The sequence below is a fragment of the Oncorhynchus mykiss genome, chromosome 12, assembly GCF_057628025.1.
Source record: "Oncorhynchus mykiss isolate SJ-2025 chromosome 12, ASM5762802v1, whole genome shotgun sequence".
Lineage (NCBI taxonomy): Eukaryota > Metazoa > Chordata > Actinopteri > Salmoniformes > Salmonidae > Oncorhynchus > Oncorhynchus mykiss.
The window spans coordinates 67556904-67579980 of record NC_143033.1 but is presented as its reverse complement, the minus strand read 5'-3'; the positions used below and the strand labels follow the sequence as shown (position 1 = coordinate 67579980).

Sequence of the window (23077 nt, the reverse complement as noted above, 5' to 3'; positions counted from 1 at the left end):
TTATTTAAATGAAGAACACTGAACAAACTAACAAAATGACCGTGAAGCTATACACACGAGTGCTGACATGCAACTACACATAGACAATAACCCACAAAACCAAAATGGAAAATGGCAACCTAAATAGGATCCCCAATCAGAGACAACGATAAACAGCTGTCTCTGATTGGGAACCAATTCAGGCCACCATAGACCTACATTTATCTAGACAAACCAAAACCCCATAGATATACAAAAAACCCTAGACAAGCCAAAAACACACATACCACCCTCGTCACACCCTGACCTAACCAAAACAATTAAAGAAAACAAAGATAGCTAAGGTCAGGGCATGAAAGAACTAGCGTGACCACACAGATAACAGGATCAATATCAGCAGTCTGTCAGGGAGAGAAAGGGAAAAATGGACAAAATGAAAATATACTACAAATGTCATTTTGAGGAGCCAGAGAGAGGAAGAGAGTCTTACAACTTCTTGGCACATTGTGAAAAAACAAAGTTAGTAATGCATTAGCCAGCTGCTGCTTCATACTGTGAATGTTGGAGCGGTGGGCCTTGAATAAAACATTGATTATCTTTAGCGGTGCTTTGATGGAGAGAAGAGATTATTAGAGGTGTTTTTGGAGCACCAGGAATTACTGTGGCTGGATAGCACTAGGTCTGTCTGTCTGTCTCTTTCTGAGGCACCAAGAATACTGTCTGGCTGTTTCTGTCTGGCTGGTCTGCTGCATACTTGTCTGTCTCTTTTTTTTACCCCTTTTTTCTCCCCAATTTCATGGTATCCAATTGGTAGTAGTTACAGTCTTGTCTCATCACTGCAACTCCCGCATGGACTCAGCCACACCAATGTGTCGGAGGAAACACCGTACACCTGGTGACCTGGTCAGCGAGCACTGCGCCCAGCCCGCCACAGGAGTCACTAGTGCGCGATGAGACAAGGATATCCCTGCCAGCCAAACCCTCCCTAATGACGCGGAGCCAATTGTGCGTCACCCCATGGGCCTCCCGGTCACGGACGGCTGCGACAGAGCCTGGGCCCGAACCCAGAATCTCTGGTGGCACAGCTAGCACTGCGATGCAGTGCCTTAGACCACTGCGCCACCCGGGAGGCCTTGTCTGCCTCTTTCTGAAGCACCAGGAATACTGGCTGGCTGTCTTGATAGCTGGCTGGCTGGCTGTCTTTTCTGTCTGTCTGTCCACCTGCTTGCCAGGCTATGTCTCTGTTATATTTCCCCTGGTTTCCTTTATGCCTGTTAATCTGTCATGACTCTTGACTCAACAACTGCCTTCTTCAGAGATTCTAATATTATGAAGCACATTATGTTTGGAGGTAATGTGAATTGAAGTTTTCACTCTCTCTCAGCATGGCATGGGACGTCTCTCTAATTCCGTCTGTCTGGTATTGGCATGTCTGTCCCCGGCTCTCCACCTCGTCCTGGCCCTCTTCTGTCTCTCCGTCCTCCAAACATCCTGTGTTACCCCCTCCTCCTCCTCCTCCTGTTCCTCCTCCTCTTCTTTCTCTTTTCCTGGAACTGGTCCCCTTGGACAACAGGGGAGATCTCACTCCCTTTCCTCACAAAGCAGCCCACACAAATGACCAACAAGTCTCATGAATGGAGACTTTACCAAAATGGCCGCCCACATAGACCACAAGGCGGAGGCCTCATTCAACATGGTCAAGGAGAAGGAGAAGGACAAAAAGCTGATTGGAACCAAAATGGCCATCAAAGTGAGCCAACAGGTCCACAGTCGCCCCAAGCTCGAGCCACCCGTTGTACAACCTGCTACACCCACATCTGCTGGAAGACGATTGGCTGCTGAAGTTGAAGCCAAAGAATAAGGGGGAGGACAGTGAGGAGGAAGATGAGGAGGATGACAGTGACAAAAGTAGTGAAGATAGTGAGTGGTAAGTGAGAGAAAGAGGAGTGGAAAACCACTGATAACAACAAAGTATATAATTCTGTCATGACATATTACTTTTCTCATACATTTGTGATGCTCATTGCTTAATTGGCCAGTTTTCCCATCCATCTTCCCCTGCTCTTTCCTGATAGTCAGAGTGACAGCGAAGAGGATGGCTATGACCGAGCTAATTGGACGTGAAGTGCGTAGACCCAACCCGCCTGGCTGAGGTACCACCTTGGGATCTCTCGCTGGGAGCTGTATGACAGGAATCACCCTAGTGTTGCCGAGGTGACTCAACAGATGGCCACACAACGCATCCTCAGCGCAGGTGAAAGGGTTGAGCAGGGGTGTGAACATGTAGCTAAGATTAGGATTAAGACTAAGGTTAGGGTTGAGCCGGGGTGTGGACATGGTGAAGCGAAGGTTAGGGTTCGGGTTATGGCTAGGGTTTGATGTTGAGCTGGGGTGTGGACAGGAAGCTAGGGTTAGGGCTGTGCTGGGTCAGGCTAGCGTTAGCGCAATGACTGGAAGTCTATGGGTATCTGCTAGGATACTAGCAAGCTAGTTAGTATTAGCTCATAAAATTACCTCTAACTTCGTTCATTTGGACACAGAGACTTAAAAAGGGTATCCAGGAGTTCACCTGACTCCGGGAAAGTACATAAAGAGCCTCATTACCAAAATCCTGAAGTAGCCCTTTAGTTTATACTGCTTTTTTTTGCGTCACAACTAAGTCACAAATATTGTAATTCAAACATGACTGTCTGCAGTACAGTAGCCTGTGGCACCACTGTAGCTTGTTTTTAAACAAACTACTGTAGCTCTTCCAAGTCAGTTGGGTTAAATTAATGAGCCTTAAAATGGTGGTGGTACTCTTATCTTTCAACCCCAAGAGGAAGCCCTAAATCCACAAACAAGATGACTGTGTTACTAAGCAGAGTTGAGATCAACTGTATCAATCAAACATGAACTGGACATGAAGTAACATAAGCGCAACGTGCAACAATTTCAAAGATTTTACTGAGTTACAGTTCATATAAGGAAATCAGTCCCTTTAAATAAATACATTTGTCCCTAATCTATGGATTTCACTTGACTGGGAGTACAGATATGCGTCTGTTAAAAAAAGGTAGGGGCTTGGATCCGAAAACCAGTCAGTATCTGGTATGATCACCCTTTGCCTCATGCAGCTTGACACATCTCCTTCGGATAGAGTTAATCAGCATGTTGATTGTGGCTTGTGGAATGTTGTCCCACTCCTCTTCAATGGCTGTGCGAAGTTGCTGGATATTGGGCTGGAACTGGAACACGCTGTCGTACATGTCGAACCAAAGCATCCCCAAACATGCTCAATGGTGAGAATGCAGGCCATGGAAGAACTGTGACATTTTCAACTTCCAGGAATTGTGTACATATCCTTCTGACATGGGGCAGTGCATTATCATGCTGAAACATGAGGTGATGGTGGCGGATGAATGGCACGACAATGGGCCACAGGATCTCGTCACGGTATGTCTGTGCATATGAATTGCCATCAATAAAATGCTGTTGTTTCTGTTGTCCATAGCGTATGCCTGCCCATACCATAACCCCACCACCACCATAGGGCACTCTGTTCACCATGATAACATCAGCAAACTGCTCACCCACACAACGCCATACAATGCCATCTTGTCCGGTACATTTGAAACCGGGATTAATCTGTGAAGAGCACACTTGTTCAGCGTGCCAGTGGCCATTGAGGGTCACCATTTGCCCAATTAAGTTGGTTACGACGCCGAACTGAATGGCCTTATATTGTCCCCAGCACAAGGTGCAGCTGTGTAATGATCATGCTGTTTAATCAGCTTCTTGATATGCCACAGCTTTTAGATGGATGGATTATCTTGGAAAATTTGAAATGCTCACTAACAGGGATGTAAACCAATTTGTGCGTAACATTTGAGCTAAATAAGCTTTTTTTTTTGTGTATGTAACATTTCTGGGATCTTTTATTTCAGCTCATGAAACATGGGACCAACACTTTACATGTTGCATTTATTTTTTTGTTCAATGTACATTGCCGTCCCTGAATTATACAGACCACTAACCATAACCCTAACCATAGCTTCATGTCCACACCCCGGCTCAACCCTAAGCCTAGCCATAACACCAACCCTAAACCTAGCCATAACACCAACCCTAAGCCTAGCCATAACACCAACCCTAAGCCTAGCCATAACACCAACCCTAAACCTAGCTTCGTGTCAGCAGACCCATTCAACCCTAACACTAGTTAGCATTGGCTCGCGAAACTACCTCTAACTTCCTTCAGGAGTGCTAACTTCCATGAGGAGCACTAGCGAGACGTCACACGCACGCACACACACACACACACACACACACACACACACACACACACACACACACACACACACACACACACACTTGAGTTGGCATTACAGTGAATGAAGAGATTACCCTGGGAGGCTGTAAAACATTTTCTGATGGCCCTCAAATCCTGTCTGTTATGAGAATGTTCAGAAGCCTTAGTTGGGATCCATTTGTTTATCTTTCACATGTAAACAGCGAAGTAGCATGCACTCTAAAAAATGCTCAGTTGTTTGGTTGAACTAAGTGCTGTGTTGAAGGCGTTGGGTCACTTAGTTGGGTTGTTTTCTTTAAAAACTGCTGGGGTATTGATGCTGGGTGATGAGCTATTGATGCTGTGTTATCGAGATATGACTCAGTAGGTGAGCTCAGAAGACTAGAGGTGTGACTTAGCAGGGGCATGGCTTTCAGATACATTTACTGTTACAGGTGGCCAAAAATAATTGTCTGAAACCCACGTCTCTAGTAGGCCACACCTCCTGAAAATAACCTATGGAACTGCTATGTCATTCCAACTAATGGTAAAAAACAAAACAATTGATGGTAAAATAAACCCATGTTTGTATAATCCATATTCACACAACCCAACTGGGTCAAAATAACCCAGTGTGTGTGTGTGTGTGTGTGTGTGTCTTCTCTCGGGGTGTATGATAATTAAACACACAATCTGAAGAAACAAACAAAAGCCAAAAGCAATTCTTAAACACTAACCATTCAACCATAGACTGTTAGGATAAAAATCTAAATCCACTGAAAAAGATTCTGTCTTAAACTTTAAAATACACAAAGTGATTATACCAAACCAGAATGCCAGCAAATGAATGAGAGGGAAGAAACAATCTGAGTAGAAACTTGAAAGCCAGATAATCGAACGTCATAAATAAATCTCCAGCTCCTCTGATCTTTTGTTCTGAGGTCAGTCAATATAATCCTGCACTGATCATAAAAACATCCCACTCACACACCAACGCATACACACACACACACACACACACACACACACACACACACACACACACACACACACACACACACACACTTTGAATACTATATGGAGATTGTGTTGAGCATTAAAGTTTACGCAATAATCAGCTTGTGTGTGGGCTGGCCCATAGCCACGTTTCATATACTCCTCCTCATCTTCCTCTTACTCGTCCTATCTAAAGTCCCCGAGATTCTAGAATCACCACCACTGATACCAGACAGTTTTTGATGTTCAGCCACATTCTGTACTTTACACAATGATGACCCCCTGTGGAGAACTGGGGTAACTGCATTTATTTAAAATCCACTGGAAATACTACACTATTACCAAAATAACCCCATCAGTGCAGTCAGACAAGTAATTATGGTGTATTTTCCTTTGAACATTGTGGAGACCCTGTGACTTTCCTGTGTTTTAAAATATGTGTTATGTCTGTGTGTTCTGAGGGTCTGCATGCTGGTGTGTGATTGTTATGGTGATGTTGGTGCGTTGTCTGTTATGTGTGTTTCAGCGCAGAATGGGGGCCCCCAGCTCAAGCTGATCATGTCATTCCCCACCTACGGACAGGCCATGAGGTAAAAATCCACGAAAATCCATATGATATATGATACATGAGATGTATTTATTTTACCTTTATTCGACCAGGTGAGTCTCATTGAGATTAAACATCTATTTTGCAAGAGAGACCAGGAGATACTGTCCTGTGAGCATAGGCGATAATTGTCATTCATCTGTTGGACAATTTAGGTACACAGGTTAAATGGGTGCTATCTTACCATGGCCTTGTAAAAAAAAAAAAAAAAAACTTACCAATGACTTAGTCCCTGAAACCCCAACTTGAGCTTGAGCTTTTTCACAAGACCCTCTGTGTTGGGTTTAAATGTGAGACACTCATCTAACAAGTACTTGTAAGTTGATACCCTTTCTATTTGCTTGTGCCGCCTGTATAGTGACTGGTTAATCCGACATCTGCAGTGGCCATACAGCATTTACTGCGATACGGCCTCTGCAGAAGTGAAGGCATTTGTACTTCTTGCGCTTCGTTGAGCTGTTGTCAAGGCAGTTGTCAAGGAAGTGAGTTTGTGTTTATACTGGACCTCCCACCCCCACCTACCATCAACCAATCATGTTAATGCGGAGCTATATGTAGCCCTCCGCATTGTTAGAAAATGTGGGCATGGAGATGCCGTACAGAGCTCAATTTGGCCTCTGCATGTCTCCGGAGGCTCCACAATTGCATCATGCCCTCCATACGGTGCCTCCAACTACATTTTGGATCAAGCATAAATTGGCTTTAAGAGTTTCATCTTAGATTTCGTGAAAACCATCAACTGTCTTATCAGCATTTAAGGGCGACCTGGACAATAGTAAAGGCACATTGCAGTTCATAAAATAACATTATCATATACAATACAATATGATATACAATACGATATACTATGGTATGATATGATTTTCAATGCGATATGATACTATACAACAATACAACTTTATTGTGTCAGTCACAGTAATCTTAATTTGGAGGGGGGACAAAATCACATTGTCCTGTGTTTGTTCTATCCTTGCAGGAGGGAGATGCAGAGACAGACTTCAACCTGTTCTACTTCTCTCACTTTGAGAGACACAAGGCAGAGATTGCTGTAATGAACACGATGGGAGACAGAGTGCTGGTTTCAAGCGCAGGGCACAGCAGGTGTTTAATTGTAAAGGACCACAGGAGGAGGCAGGTAGCTGGGTCCAGGAGCAGGCAGAAGGTCATACACTGGGGGTCCAAAAGGTCAACAGTACAGGCAGAGAAAAGGCTAGTAACGTCATTCGGGAGATCAGGCAATAGGTTGAGAACAGGAAATCCGTTAGGCTAAAGTACAGGCAGGGAATAGGCAAAAGGCGTCGTTAGTGAGGCAGGCCAAAACTATCATAGACGGGAGGATTACATTACAGGAAACCCAGCACTTCGAATAGAAGTGTGTCCCAAAACAAACAATACCTCACAATGATGGGGTGCAAAGAACTGAACTAAATAGTGTGTGATAATGACATGCGGGTGTGTGGACAGATGATAAGGATTCAGGTGATTGGGATCTGGAGAGTGAGCTGCGTTTAGGGGATCTATGTGTTTGAGAGTGTGAGTTGGAAGCAGACGCTACAATGGCTGCCTTTCAGCTTGACAGGTGAAAACAATCAAATATAGACCTCCCATCTGAGATGAATCTGTGTGTCAAAAGAAAGAGAAGGAAATAACTATTATTATTAAAGGCTTACCACTGATTTCCCTCTCGCTTTCTTTATCTCTGTGTTTGTGTGTGTGTCTTCTCTCTGGGTTTCTGTCGAATCCCTCCAGTGGTAGGTAGACACATCAACGTAACCGTGGAGATCAGAGATGTCACCACAAACTCTCCAGAACCTTCTTCACCTCTCCTGGTGTGTGGCGGTTGGTCCAATCAGCTTTCATAATTCAATCTAACTGGTGTGTCCAATCAGCACAGATAGCAACTAAATGTGCCTCCTTATTATGCTTGTGTGTGGATAGTGGCATGCACTATGTCCTAGTCCAACGTTTCCCAAATGGTTGGTTGGGTTGCACTGGTGGGCTACAGTTTACTTTACGTTTTGTTCTGGGTTTATGACTGGTCACAAGAAAAAGCTCCAAATGCTTTGAGATGGGTTTACGACCCCAAATGTTTGGCAACAACTGTCCTCTGTAGGCCTATTACTTGCATTTTGTCAGTTTACTGTACTATTGACCCCTTGTCAACCCCTTGTCTCTTTCAGCCGCGTCCTCAGAGCATGCGCAGACCAGCTGGCTGGTGTGTTTACAGACATATTCAATCCATCCTTATCCCAGTCTGCTGTTCCCACATGCTTCAAGAGGGCCACCATTGTTCCTGTTCCCAAGAAAGCTAAGATAACTGAGCTAAACGACTACAGCCCCGTAGCACTCACTTCCGTCATCATGAAGTGCTTTGAGAGACTAGTCAAGGACCATATCACCTCCACCGTACCTGACGCCCTAGACCCACTCCAATTTGCTTACCGCCCCAATAGGTCCACAGACGACGCAATCACAATCACACTGCACACTGCCCTAACCCATCTGGACAAGACGAATACCTATGTGAGAATGCTGTTCATCGACTACAGATCAGCATTTAACACCATAGTACCCTCCAAACTCTGCGTCTCGACCCCGCGCTGTGCAACTGGGTACTGGACTTCCTGACGGGCTGCCCCCAGGTGGTGAGGGTAGGTAACAACATTTCCACCCCGCTCATCCTCAACACTGGGTCCCCACAAGGGTGCATTCTGAGCCCTCTCCTGTACTCCCTGTTCACCCACGACTGCGTGGCCATGCACGCCTCCAACTCAATCATCAAGTTTGCAGACTACACTACAGTGGTAGGCTTGATTACCAACAACGACAAGATGGCCTACAGGGAGGAGGTGAGGGTCCTCGGAGTGTGGTGTAGGAAAATAACCTCACACTCAACGTCAACAAAACAAAGGAGATGATTGTGGACTTCAGGAAACAGCAGAGGGAGCACCCCCCTATCCACATCAACGGGACAGTAGTGGAGAGGGTAAAAGTGTTAAGTTCGTCGGCGTACACATCACAGACAAACTGAATTGGTTCACCCACACAGTTAGCGTGGTGAAGAAGGCGCAGCAGCGCATCTTCAACCTCAGAAGGCTGAAGAAATTCGGCTAGTCACCAAAAGCACTCACAAACTTTTACTGATGCACAATCGAGAGCATCCTGTCGGGCTGAATCACCGCCTGGTACGGCAACTGCTCCGCCCACAACCGTAAGGCTCTCCAGAGGGTAGTGAGGTCTGCACAACGCATCACCGGGGGCAAACTACCTGCCCTCCAGGACACCTACACCACCCGATGTCACAGGAAGGCCATAAAGATCAAGGACAACAACAGCCTGTTCATCCCGCTATCATCCAGAAGGCGAGGTCAGTACAGGTGCATCAAAGCAGGGACCAAGAGACTGAAAAACAGCTTCTATCTCAAGGCCATCAGACTGTTAAACAGTCACCACTAACATTGAGTGGCTGCTGCCATACATGTAAAAACAATAAACAGTGCCACTTAATAATGTTTACATACCCTACATTACTCATCTCATATGTATATACTGTACTCGACACCATCTACTGCATCTTGCCTATGCCGTTCTGTAACATCACTCATTTCTATATCTTTATGTACATATTGTTCATCCCTTTACACTTGTGTGTATAAAGTAGCTGTTGTGAAATTATTCGGTTAGATTACTCATTGGTTATTACTGCATTGTCGGAACTAGAAGCACAAGCATTTCTCTACACTCGCATTAACATCTGCTAACCATGTGTATGTGACAAATAACATTTGATTTGATTGGATTTGATTTTGAGCTTCGACTACTATTACTACTTCAGTAATTCCTGTATTTTTGAATCAGTAACAATTCAACACACTATTTGGATTTTTCTCTTTTTTTGGAGGGGGAAAAAAATATATTTTTGAATCACTGAATCACTGTTTTGTCATAAGAATGACAAAACATTTCCCCACACAACCATAATAGAAATATGCCAAGGTTTAAATCCATTGATGATGTGGAACAGGTTTTGAATAGACAGAAAGCAATAAAGGATTATTTTGCTTTAATTCCTACTAAGGTAATATGGACAGACATCACTACGAGACTTTTGAGAAGTTTGGGAATGACACTTTCCTGCTGCACCAAGTCAACAGGAGGACGTGAGTACCATACCTTCCATCTATACTTTATAATGTGACTCATACTGTATGTTCTGTGGCAATTTTAACATTCAAATATTGATTGTGCAAACTTAATAACAAAAAAGCTCATATGGATCGAAACCACCACAGACACAAACATTATAACATTCGTTTATGATACTTTTACTTCCCATAGTCAAGATTCAGCATGGAAGCATGTAACAATATTGCTACATTATTAAAGTGTTGGAACCCAGAGAAAATACAATCCTGAGTGTATCTTTTACTAAGATGCTCTGTTTAAGAATAAAGCAAAAAAGTTGATAAAGTTACTCCCTCGCTTCATCTATTGCATAGTTACAGTTCCATGGGTATAACAGTGGCATCAAACATTAACAAGCCGCGTCGTATAACTACCTCAGAACAGATGTTAGCCACTGCTTCCATCCACCACCAACCACAGTCTAATCTTCTTTTCTAGCTGGCTTTATTTTTAATGGGTGGTCTTATTTCAATGTTTATAGTGGCTGATGAGCACCGAGACGTTTTATCTCTCCATTCTCTTCATAGTTTGAAAATGATTTGCTCGGAGATAGTCAACATGATTCATAATAACTTTTTGGCTGGCTAGAAGATGTGGTAAACAATGAAGTTAACGCACATCAGTCCAATCACTGGAGAAAAGACTTTGACTTATCTGTGGCCAATGACTTTGAGCCTTCTTAGACGGGCACTGCCAATTTAACTCTATGGCATCACCCAAGGGGCAGAAGCTGCCTGGTCATCAGTGAGCACTCCCAGTAGATGCTGCGGTGTTGTGAGTGACATCACTCTGAGCCAATCACTCGCCACCAGAGAAGATCAACAACGCCTACGCTCTGGACACCCACCTCATTCTTCTCTCTGCAGATTCTCAAAACACAATACAAAGACACGTCTACAAAAATCCCCTGCTACTATTTACAAGAACGATCTGTCAAAGACAAAGGGGACGTGGGAGGTTTACAGACAGATCTTTGAGATGAGGAAGGGAGTTTTGGTTGTGCAGGGTTGTGCTTAGAGACAGTAAATGTATTGTTGAGTATGAGAGTGATTGAGAGGTACCATTTCTCTTTAATCTCCCATACACAATCATTCCTACTGTGTAAGAACTGCCCTCCTAAGACAGTCTTATGCAGGTGGCCGTACACCGCTGACTGGACAAGACCATTCGCCACAAGCACTCTACTTCCACAGCCCACCATGCCAAACACCATTGCCAGTGTACCGAAGCCTAATAGAGGACAATAAAGTATGGATATTTTCGACCAATCCTCAAAATGTGTCTGCTTTAAGGATTCACAGAAGATATTGTGGCAAGATCAATGGTGTGGGGATTCCACATCACCAAGTTCAATAACAAAACAGGCACCAGTAGCACAACTAGAACGCAAAGGGAAAGTTCCTTAGAGATTTTGGTAGATTTTGGAATTCAATCACCTCACAGTCCACAAGCCATTCTCTTTGTCCATTCCGTTTTCCAGGGGTAATCCTCACACTCGGGTCCTCAGCCAATCCGGTCTGGTACACAGGGGGGGGGGGGGTAGTCCGACAGTCCAGGTCGCAATGGGCAATCACACAGATTTAGCTCTTTTATCTCTCACCCTTCATACCTCTCGTCTCACTCTTCATACCTCCCTTGTCTCTCACTCTTCATACCTCCCTTGTCTCTCACTCTTCATACCTCCCTTGTCTCTCACTCTTCATACCTCCCTTGTCTCTCACTCTTCATACCTCCGTTGTCTCTCCCTCTCCATACCTCTCTTCTCACTCACTCTTCATACCTCTCTTGTCTCTCACTCTTCATACCTCTCGTCTCTCACTCTTCATACCTCCCTTGTCTCTCCCTCTCCATACCTCTCTTCTCACTCACTCTTCATACCTCCCTTGTCTCTCACTCTTCATACCTCCCTTGTCTCTCACTCTTCATACCTCCCTTGTCTCTCCCTCTCCATACCTCTCTTCTCACTCACTCTTCATACCTCTCTTCTCACTCACTCACTCACTCTTCATACCTCTGTTGTCTCTCACCTCCTCTGCCCCTTTGTGCAGGCTGCTTCCCCCTTAATCCCCAAGCACTTCCTGCCTTAACGACCACAGTGTCACACCCTGACCATAGTTTGCTTTGTATGTTTCTATGTTTTGGTTGGTCAGGGTGTGAGCTGGGTGGGCATTCTATGCTACATGTCTAGTTTGTCTAGTTCTATGTTTGGCCTGATATGGTTCTCAATCAGAGGCAGGTGTTCGTCATTGTCTCTGATTGGGAAACATATTTAGGTAGCCTGTTTGGTGTTGGGTTTTGTGGGTGATTGTCCTTGTAACTGTCTAGTGTTAGTTTGCACCAGTTTAGGCTGTTTCGGTTTTCACGGTACGTTTATTGTTTTTTTTGTATTGATTCGTGTTTACTTTGTTTTATGAAACATGAATCTCAATAGCCACGACGCATTTTGGTCCGACTCTCTTTCCCATATAGAAAACCGTTACACACAGCATTTCCTCGTTGGGGCAGGAAGTCCATATAACGCTTGGGGTTGGAGCCAGCTACCTGCCAGATCTCTCCTCAATTAACGTAAACTCACTCAGTTTTGTACATCACGCTGGTCCGTACAATTGACTTTATTTTTGCGCCCAAAAAACGTAATACTTCCAGATCAACTGTAATATCAATACCAATGTAAAGCACAATTTCTCCCCTTTCCAACAAAATCAATGACGAGACCTTCATGATGCCCATCTCTGCATAATTCAAGAAGGCAATGAGCTCCGTCAGGTCTTTTTAAGAATGGCGGGTGGGGAAGCGAAACCTATTGCGTGATAGTGAGAAGGAGAGATGTAGTGTTTTTGTCACTCGATCTGTCCAACTTATCGCCTCTAAAATGTTAAAAAAAACACTATAAAGAGCTTATATAATGTGTCATTACATACCTATTTGAAGGTTTGTGTCGAATTTGAATTGTTTTTTTTTGGGAGGTGCTAAAGTGATCTTTAGAAGTAAAAGGCGGCTTTTGAGAGTCATGATAGCGTGCAGTGATGACGCAAAAAAATGACTAGGTATCTCCCCCTTACCCCCATCACTGTCCCTTTCTTGTTTTTAAACGGTGAGATAAGTGGTGTATACCTGGTGGAGAGAGGCTGTAAGACAGAATTAGTTGCTTTCTGAGTGCAGTATGTTACGCCTTGACACGTCACGATGTAACGTACAGCGTCAGAGGGGTCCGTTTTTTAAAAACTTTTCTCCAATACTATAGAGCCATTACCATGTCAATCAACGCTTGAACAGAAACATAGTTCACACCCCAGATTTTGGGGTCAACACAGTCACTACAGTCCCATTAGTTTTCTTTGCAGCCACGTTTGAATGTCGCAGCTGCGCACATTTGTATGGAATGGGGTTAGCCTACATTACCATTCCCCTCACCCCTCCCTGCCGTCTGCCACAATATTGATATAAACTGTACAGGGCTCTGTAGCATCAAACAGATGTTAGACATTCAGATATATCCAAATAATGTTTATTTGTCCAAATCTAAAATACAAGGGCGTGTACAATATATGATGCTAACTAAAAAGGAGAACTGGTTATTCAACAAGAATGGTATATGGTAAAAGTAACATACAGTTCAATGTGTCTCGGGTGTAGTAAAAGGCAGAGAACTTGGTAGCTACGCATTGTTACTAGAGATAATGTGATTTAACCAAAGAATTTTGGTATCCAATATTGGGAGTTGCAGAATAGGTACTATTTGGTATAGCACAGCGCACATTCGACCAACCGTAGCGCTGCCGTCTTCGTCCTCAATTGGTGGAAACAGGAGTCTCAAAATGTCTCTGTCCAGTTGCAGGGGATGCGTTTGAATTTAGAAAATGCTCCGTTATTAAAAAAAAAACATTTTTGCTCCATGAAGTAATCCAACAGTGTACGCCAACATCTTATCTATTTCTAGTCTTCTCTCACCCCAAAGTGCCGCATGTCATTATGACACAGGTACACACACACACACACACACACACACACACACACACACACACACACACACACACAGCCTATATTCAATGGAGAGAGTTCAAAGTTTCATGACTCGCTTACACACTTGCTATTCCTAACAGTCACATGTCATTTATTATCAGGTAAAGTATAAAGCATGACACACAACAACCAGTCAGATCCCATCTTACACAAACATCCTTCCCTCCTCTGTGAAGATGTCCAGCTCTCAAACAACCACCACTAACGGGGCGGTGGTCATCACCCATGTCTACCCCTATGGGAACGGGATGGGGGTCGCGGGGGTCGCATCTGCTCCTCACTGTCTGGGACAGACGGTCTCCTCAGTGCTGGGAAGTTTCCGGGCAGGGCATCCAAAAGCGCTTGGGGTAAGAATTTTCAAATTAAAATGACAATTTTGGTTGAATGTAATGGAAGAACAGAAAAAATCTATTTCCTGCTTTGCGCTTTGTTTTTCTCTCACAGACTGTACAGATCATGATTGGTTTGATGATGCTGTTAACAGGAATTGTGATGGCTATGGCACCGTGGTTGGATAACATTGGAGTAGTCAGTGGAATATTTGTCTGGGGATCGATCATTGTGAGTGAGCTGCTCTTTCTAACAATCCTCCCTTACATTTCCTGTCTGCCTGGATGCAAAACAAAACGTCCTCATAGTTCAATCGTGTCACTTTAAAAATACATGTATTTCATTTGAAGTAATGCTTTATAAATAATGACTTGTCTTAACTAACAATTTTGTCTTAACCAATGACCTTTATCAACATATATGAATTTGGCCTCGGCCTATGCCATGTATTCCCTCATGCATTTAATTTTGTATTGACTTCTATGTGGGAGTAATTAAACTTGAATTTGAACTTTGGTCATACTGTAGAAATATGTGTGTCCCAAATGGCACACTATTCCCTATATAATGCACTATGTAGGAAATAGGGATACAGTATTCATATGGTGCACAATGTAGGGAACAGGGAGCCATTTAGGATGCCGCCTTGAATAATCTCTTTCTTGTTCCTTCTCAGTATGTAGTTGCAGGCTCTCTCACTGTTGCCGCTGACAACAAACTGGACAAATGTCTGGTCAGTATCAATATTTTTTCCCCGATAAAGTTTAGGCTTTTGATTTATAAAGTTCCACTCCATTTGAAGACATAGAATCTACTGTACGATAGACCCTCATGTTTTCGTTCATCTGTTTGTTTTCCTCACAAAACACAAGCAGTGCCACTGGCACTAACTGTGGATTGCCCGCTTAAAGAATCGTAATAACAATGATAAGGAATAACAACATACTGAATTCGGTATTGCGTTTAATTCTTCAGAAATTTCCTCCCACAACCAGCCATTTCCCTGTCCTCTTTCTGCTCTGTCCCTTAGGTGAATGGCTCCCTGGGAATGAATGTTGTCGCCTCGGTTACTGCTCTGACTGGCATCATCCTCCATTCTTTAGACAGTGCTGGGATCATGTTGTACTACTGTAACAGTACATACCAATTATGTCAACAGTACTGGGTATATACCAAATGCTTATTCATTGTTTTACTTTCATTGGTCAGGAGATATTTGTACATTTACATTGTACTGTTGAATATTTTTTATTAGGCTAATTTAAATTATGCCTACATGTGACATTAGCTAAATGAAAGCAATAGTAAGGTAGATAACTGCAGTAAAGTTTACAGGTCATTTTAGTCCACATTGAAACGTTCACAAAGTGCTCATAATTGCTCCAAAATGGCGGTGTAGCCTAGTTCACTGATGTTTCCTGTTCTTCTCTGTCTATACATCAGGTCCCAGGGAATATCAGGTGTTTTGGCTGTTTTCTCCTTGCTGGAGTTCATTGTGTCCATCTGTGTCTCGTCATTCGCCTGCAGAGCTGTCTGCCTGTGCTGCCGTTCCACCCCTGAGGTGAGTCTATAGACTTGGATTTCTGTCCATTTTTTTTTTTTTTACAAAATGTTGTAAATCTCAAGGTTATTTACATTACCCAAGTTCTCTGATATTATGAGTTAAGTACGTATTTCACAAGTGGAATTTCATTCCAAAAGTCTCACTTTGGGGTCACTAGCCATTCCAGCCTGTGGGGCTACCATGCATAAGAGCGCCGTCGAAAGTGTGACGTAGAGCGTCAGGCAGTGTTGCGAAAGGCTCATGTAGAAACTGAGAGCCAGACTTCTTAATCCACTGCCAATAGGACAGCTATGAGACAGGTATGTCTTGTTCCTGCTCTGTGTAGAGTATGCTGTGCTGTAATGGCTATACCTGAAGCTCCGAGAGGGTGTTCCCTAGTTCTCCGAAACGAGCTAAGTAAACTACACCATGTGGAGTGATGGCCGCCCAAAGCCAGAAAGGGCTAAGGTGGCATTCGCTGTGAACCCTATAAACCTTATCCTGTATAAAAGGGAGTTAGGATTTAGAATCCCTTTACTAGAACATGTGGGAAGACAGCACCTGTTAGGGCTAGACGTTCCGGTAGCGGAACCCCTCGACAACATCCGGTGAAATGGCAGAGTGCCAAATTCAAATGAAATTACAATAAATATTAGACTTTCATGAAATCACAAGTGCAATACATCAAATTAAAGCTTAACTTGCTGTTAATCCAACACTTTGGTCATGTGGAGAAAATCAAGATCCAGTCGAGTAGAGCTCTTCAATGAGGAAGCGAACATGGACAGTGAGTGGGAGAGTATCACTTTTATACAGGGTAAAGTTTTGAGACTTTCGGAACAAAATCTCACAGAATAAGTCATTGAAACAGATCTACATATACATGTAAGTCTTACTATACTGTAAAACATAAATATTAAACTAAGTCAAGTATGTTCTGGCAACTGTAAGAGCACTGAGCATCCATGGCATCTCAAATAGCAGGAGGAGAACAATAAAGCTGAATGAAACTGTTACTATCATGTTTACATGAATACACTGTGTTTTTGTTTAAGCAAAGACTTGAAATGGACATGTCTGTCTTTTAGCAAGTGTCCTCCATTGGGTATCAAATACCGGTACCTCATGGCAGAATGACTCCAAGCAACGCACCTTACCCTCCTCAGAACAACTACGAGGTATGACATCTTGGCCGGTTGAATTTCAGGGTTGCCATGTGAAATAGGTGGCTCGACATGAATATATATATTTTTTAAATATAAAAATAAGATCTCACCCGTGTCCTAGTAACTGAGTTTCTTGAGTCATTTAAAACATCCACTGTGTGTCCCAAGTGGCACAATATTCCTGATATAGTGCACTCCTTTTGACCAGGGCCTATGTAGTGAATCGGGTGTCATTTGGGATGCCACGAAAGAGATTCTGCAATGATTAAATATTATGTACTACAATTCTGACTCAACCTGTAGGCTAAACCCAGTAATCAGTTTAAATTGTAGATACTGTAGCATGTATAATGTAGCTTTATTGTACACAGCAAAATCAATGGTATACGTTTAACTTTGAAAGTCTGAAAGTGTAAAATGTACACTATTTTCAGTCAACATATGAGTCCCACTGAACCATGCATATTCCCTCTCGAGCCGATACCACTAAGGGCCCTCAAGGAACTACACTGGACTTCGTGCAAACTGGAAATCACATATCCTGAGGCCATATTTATTGTAGCTGGGGACTTTAACAAAGCAAATATGAGGGAAACGCTACAGAAATTATAACAGCACATTTGAAATAACATGTTTGAAAGTGTTAGAATTTTAACTCTGTTGCAGTGTTCCCCATTTAACTCTGAACGTGTCAAATATACACTATTTTCAGAAAACATGAGTCCCACCGTAGTAGTGTTAAAATACACTGTTGCAGTGTTCCCCATTTAACTCTTAAAGTGTTCAAAGGAAATTGATTGTGGTGTTTGCATAGCTCTACCGTAGAGTAAGTAATATGCAACACGTACAGTGTAAAACATAACACTTGATTTAGAGTAAACTGGACTCAATTTCCTTATTGCTGAAGCTGTTACACTTTCTCAGATCAAGAAATTAACACCTGTAATGTTACAGTCAATTATTTTGGGGTGTTGTTTTAGCACGATATGGTGTTATGCTTAATTTTGACATTTTCCAGGGGGCCCTTTCCTTTGAGTAAAATGTATTTGTTAGTGACAGTGACATTCCTGCAGCATAGAAGGTCCCCAAGAACACACACACACACACACACACACACACACACACACACACACACACACACACACACTGCATTCGGAAAGTATTCCAACTCCTTCCCTTTTTCCACATTGTTACGTTAAAGCCTTATCATAAAATGGATTGCACACATTTATTTCCTCATCGATCTACACACAATACCCCATCATAACAAAGCAAAAACAGGTTTTTAGAATTGTTTTCAAATGTATTTTAAAAAAGTATTCAGATGCATCCTGTATCCATTGATAAGTCCTTGTGAGGTTTCTACAACTTGATTGGAGTCCACCTGTGGTAAATTCAATTGATTGGACATGATTTGGAAAGGCACACACCTGTCCCACAGTTGACAGTGTTTGTCAGAGCAGAAACCAAGCCATGAGGTGGAAGGAATTGTCAGTAGAGCTCCAAGACAGGATTATGTCAAGGCACAGATCTGGAGAAGGGTACCAAAACCTTCCTGCAGCATTGAAGGTCCCCATGAACACAGTGTCCTTCATCATTCTTAAATGGAAGAAGTTTGGAATCACCAAGACTCTTCCTAGAGCTGACCGCCTGGCCAAACTGAGTAATCGGGGGAGAAGGGCCTTGGTTGGGGAGGTGACCAAAAACCCGATGGTCACTCTGACAGAGCTCCAGAGTTCCTCTGTGGAGATGGGAGAACTTTCCAGAAGGACAACCATCTCTGCAGCACGCCATCAACCAGGCCTTTATGGCTAGATGGAAGCCACTCCTCAGTAAAAGGCACATGACAGCCCGCTTGGAGTTTGCCAAAAGGCACCTAAAGGACTCCGACCATGAGAAACAAGATTCTCTGGTCTGATGAAACCAAGATTGAACTCTTTGGCCTGAATGCCAAGCATCACATCTGGAAGAAACCTGGCATCATCCCTACGGTGAAGCATGGTGGTGGCAGCATCATGCTGTAGGGATGTTTTTCAACTTCAGGGACTAGGAGAATAGTCAGGATCAAGGGAAAGATGAACAGAGTGAAGTACTTTGAACCCAATCGAATATCTTTGGAGAGACCTGAAAATAGCTGTGCAGCGACACTACCAATTCAACCTGACAGAGCTTGAGAGGATCTGCAGAAAAGAATGGGAGAAACTCCCCAAATACAGGTGTGCCCAGAGTTTATAGAAATTATATAGTAGATATAATAGCAGAAAAAGCTATGTTAAATAATTGTGTGGATATACAGGTGCAGTTGGGTAGAAGGGAAATTAAAACATTGGGTTAGATTGCTTGCAGAGACAGTGGGATGAAAGTAGTAAGGGCAGACATTTTTATAGTAAGGAAATCTGTATGGGAGATAGTGTCATATAATGGGAACAGAAGGGAGGAGTTTATGTGGTGTAGGATGAGATTCAGGCATTCGGGATTGAATTCCTCTTTGAAATTGATAGGGAAACATGGTACTGGAATGTGTAATGGCTGTATGGTGATTATTATTTTGTGAAATGATGATGATGTAGAAAGTGAGAGGTTGTTTGACAGGGTCAGAGAGGTTGGACAGGAATGGGTGTTATTTTTGGGGTGGGGGGATGGGAGTAATGAGGTTTGTAGGGAATTATTTTATTAGAAATTCAAGGTTAGAAGAGAATATAGTGGTACTCACACTCCAGTACAGTAGGTGGTATGCACCTTCCAGTTGATTGTTTTGCACGATGTCTACTTTGATGGTTATTAGCATTTCCGAATCTGACTAATTAGAGCCGAATATATTTATAAAAGTCACCTTGGCTTTGAGAGATTTACACAGTTATCAAAATGTCACGCCATGGTAAGTCTACACGAAAAACAGACCTTATTCTAAAATCCCCTATGTGAAAAATGAATGGTGTAAAAACGATTGGAACCATTTCCCTGTTTGACCTCTAGGTTTTATGACTCATACTGTGGTAATCTATTGACAGGCACGACTCAGGCCTGTACTCTACACCAGTGTGACATAACTATCCAGAGCTGCAATAGGGCTATACCAAATAAACCATTGCCATATATGGATCTGTGCCATTCACTTTGAACTGGACTGTAGCTGCATCTGTTTTGACATCAAAGCGAGAGCTACATGTAGCCACGTGTGCACATTTGTTCATATCCTTTGCTAGTTAGTGAATTATTAGCCCAGTTATAGATACTTTGTACTGTAGTCAGCAATGGGGAAGTGAATGCTTCCTAGACGAGAACAAAACATGTGCATTTCAAGCCATCTTTGAAAAGTGAGTCTTAAAGGGGCAGTGTTGTATTTAGAGACAGTCTTGAATAAGTTAAGGAGACAATAGGCATGGAGTATAATATTTGGTCTGATTCTCTGTAATAATGGTATGGGGAAAAAAATAATTGTATTTTGTTAAAGTGGTTTCTTGCATCAAACAACAACAAAATGTTCAGTCACCTCCTTGTCTGAAGGACAAATGGATAAACAGGTTCATGTCAAGCTCAATGCATGTTTTTTTCAAAAGTCTTATGGAATGTAGACCTACACTGAACACCACACATTGGCTGCTGCTATAGGCTGAATAATAGAACAGCTATTTCCATGGTAAAATGTTATGGGATGCATTTTCTCCTATGTTTTTTTTTATGTTAGGCCACTCTGGTAGGCCTACATTATGATCAAGTAGCCACACTAGCCTACTTGACCACTGTTAAAACTGTAACTTAAAGCAGGTACAGCCTCAGTGTTCACAGTAAACATGCGCCCGAAGTTGCACAGACGTTCTATGCAGCAGACCTGAAATTTGTCATTGCCGATTTGAGGGAGCATTACTGGACATTGTACTTGCAAATATAGTTCAGATGTTGTACTGGTAGTTTCATCTGACTGGTAGCTTAGCAGGTACTTTCCGGGACATGACGGCATGAGGTCGAATTCTGGTAAAGGCACACTTTTTATTTTATTTTATGTGAAAACACACTTTCTGCAAATTTTTGTTTAAAAAAATGTGTTTATTTAGTATACAGTAGTATAAGCTTCTGTCTTAAGCATCCTAAATACCATATATTCCGTTTTTGTTAAATGGTCAACTTGAAGGCAAAAAAATGGAAGCATGATGCGAATCTGGTTTCCAACTGATTTGTAAGCTACTAAAGCCAACCATTTACTGTTGCACCACAGAGTTTTGCTGAAAATAGTGGGGGGGGGAAACATCTGTTAATCAAACGCTGCTATTTATTGATGAGCAGCAGATGTCACTAATGTGCATTGTGAACCGATAACGAATCTCTGAGTAAAGAACCGTTTTTCTGCACAGTTTGGTGAAAACTCCGAAGCCTTCAGAAATCCTTGATTTCCCATCACTATTAATTATTGGCATAGTAAGTGGCCTAGATTTACCCTAACGCAGTGGTGTTAGGAAACTCCTGGTTTAAAGGCCACATCAGGCCTGCAAGTCGCATTATACTGATTATGTGTAATTCCAACAGTTATATTTTTTATTCACCCTCAACCTACATTCAGAATGACTGTCAGGATTAGGAAACCTGATTTAAAAAAAAACACTACCTAAATAAATTAAACCAGAACAACCATTTCAGTAATGGTCCAATAAATCTAACTAACTGATTGGATTAGTTCAGAAAAATGTGTGTTATTTATCTTTGTGTAGCATACGATTAATCAATCAATCAATCAATGTACTTGCAAAAACACATATGAAAATGAATCCTAAAAAAAACATCCTGCAACACTGGGGGTTATTTTACACCACCGAGTGTTAATATCACTCTTACAGAGTGATTGTCAACACTACAAATGTTACACTGAAAAATCAACACTGGCCAATTTGCTGTGTAGTATGTCTATCATCTCAAATGGCATCCTATTCCCTATACTGCACTATATTTTTGACCAGTGCAGTATAGGGGATAGGGTGCAGGCTCTGGTCAAAAGTAGTGCACCATATAGAGGAGGGGGTGCAATTTGGGACATAACCATACTCAAGGTCATGTGATGTCCCTGTGTTGTTTTCATTACAGACTGGGAACTACCCAAATGGTCCTGTGGGAGACGGTATGGGTACAGGGTTTCAACAGAATCCCCTGCCTCCTCAATACACTGCGGTCATCCCTTGAGAATTGGGCCTCCGTGAATTCATTGTTATTTGTTTTGTTGAAATCATGTTCTTATGTAGACCTATGTTTCTGATGCAAGCCAGACGATGGTTAGCAGCACCACATCACTGATCTGACAGTTAAATACTGTTAGTGTATTGTAATGTTATATATGATCTTTTGGCTACTATATGGTTAATATTTTAATGTTTTTTCTGTGTCTCATAATTTTCTACAGAAAAATAGTAGCCTTCATTTATCAACGAAAATCAACCACAGTGTATTATCTGTCAATGTTTGTAAATGACATGGACCTATAATGATGACATTTATTGCAAATAAATATCACTGAATAAATGGGGAAAAAATGACAAAGAATTGAGTTTGGAGTCACTTTTGTCTTCTATAGGGTACAATGTAAGTAATGACAAAGTAATAAAGTAAATAAATTGATATTTTCGGAAGAGTGGTTGAAGGGTCTGAGTGTTGGATGTTTGCATTGGGCATTACATCCTTTCTGTTGTCACACCCTGGTCTTAGTATTTTGTGTTTCATTTATTATTTTGGTCAGGCCAGGGTGTGACATGGGTTAATTATGTGGTGTGTTTTTGTCTTGGGGTTTTTGTAGGTATTGGGATTGTGGTATAGTGGGGTTATCTAGAAAAGTCTATGGTTGCCTGAAGTGGTTCTCAATCAGAGGCAGGTGTTTATCGTTGTCTCTGATTGGGAACCATATTTAGGCAGCCATATTCTTTGAGTGTTTCATGGGTGATTGTTCCTGTCTCAGTGTTAGTTTGAACCAGATAAGGCTGTTTAGGTTTTCACGG

General features: G+C 42.4%; 1 protein-coding gene and 1 pseudogene across 1 annotated transcript; both read left to right on the top strand.

The window, feature by feature from the left end:
• The first annotated feature begins 1369 nt into the window (after nt 1-1369).
• LOC149979341 (uncharacterized) lies at nt 1370-12101 on the top strand (annotated as a pseudogene).
• Nucleotides 12102-14158: 2057 nt separating this feature from the next.
• Nucleotides 14159-22625, top strand: LOC110538005 (membrane-spanning 4-domains subfamily A member 4A). Its single transcript, XM_021624520.3, has 7 exons — nt 14159-14407; nt 14505-14621; nt 15067-15123; nt 15421-15555; nt 15829-15951; nt 17022-17111; nt 22176-22625. Exons 1-7 carry the CDS (start codon nt 14237-14239, stop codon nt 22269-22271), a joined length of 789 nt encoding a protein of 262 aa, XP_021480195.3. The 5' UTR covers nt 14159-14236; the 3' UTR covers nt 22272-22625.
• The last annotated feature ends 452 nt before the right edge of the window (nt 22626-23077 follow it).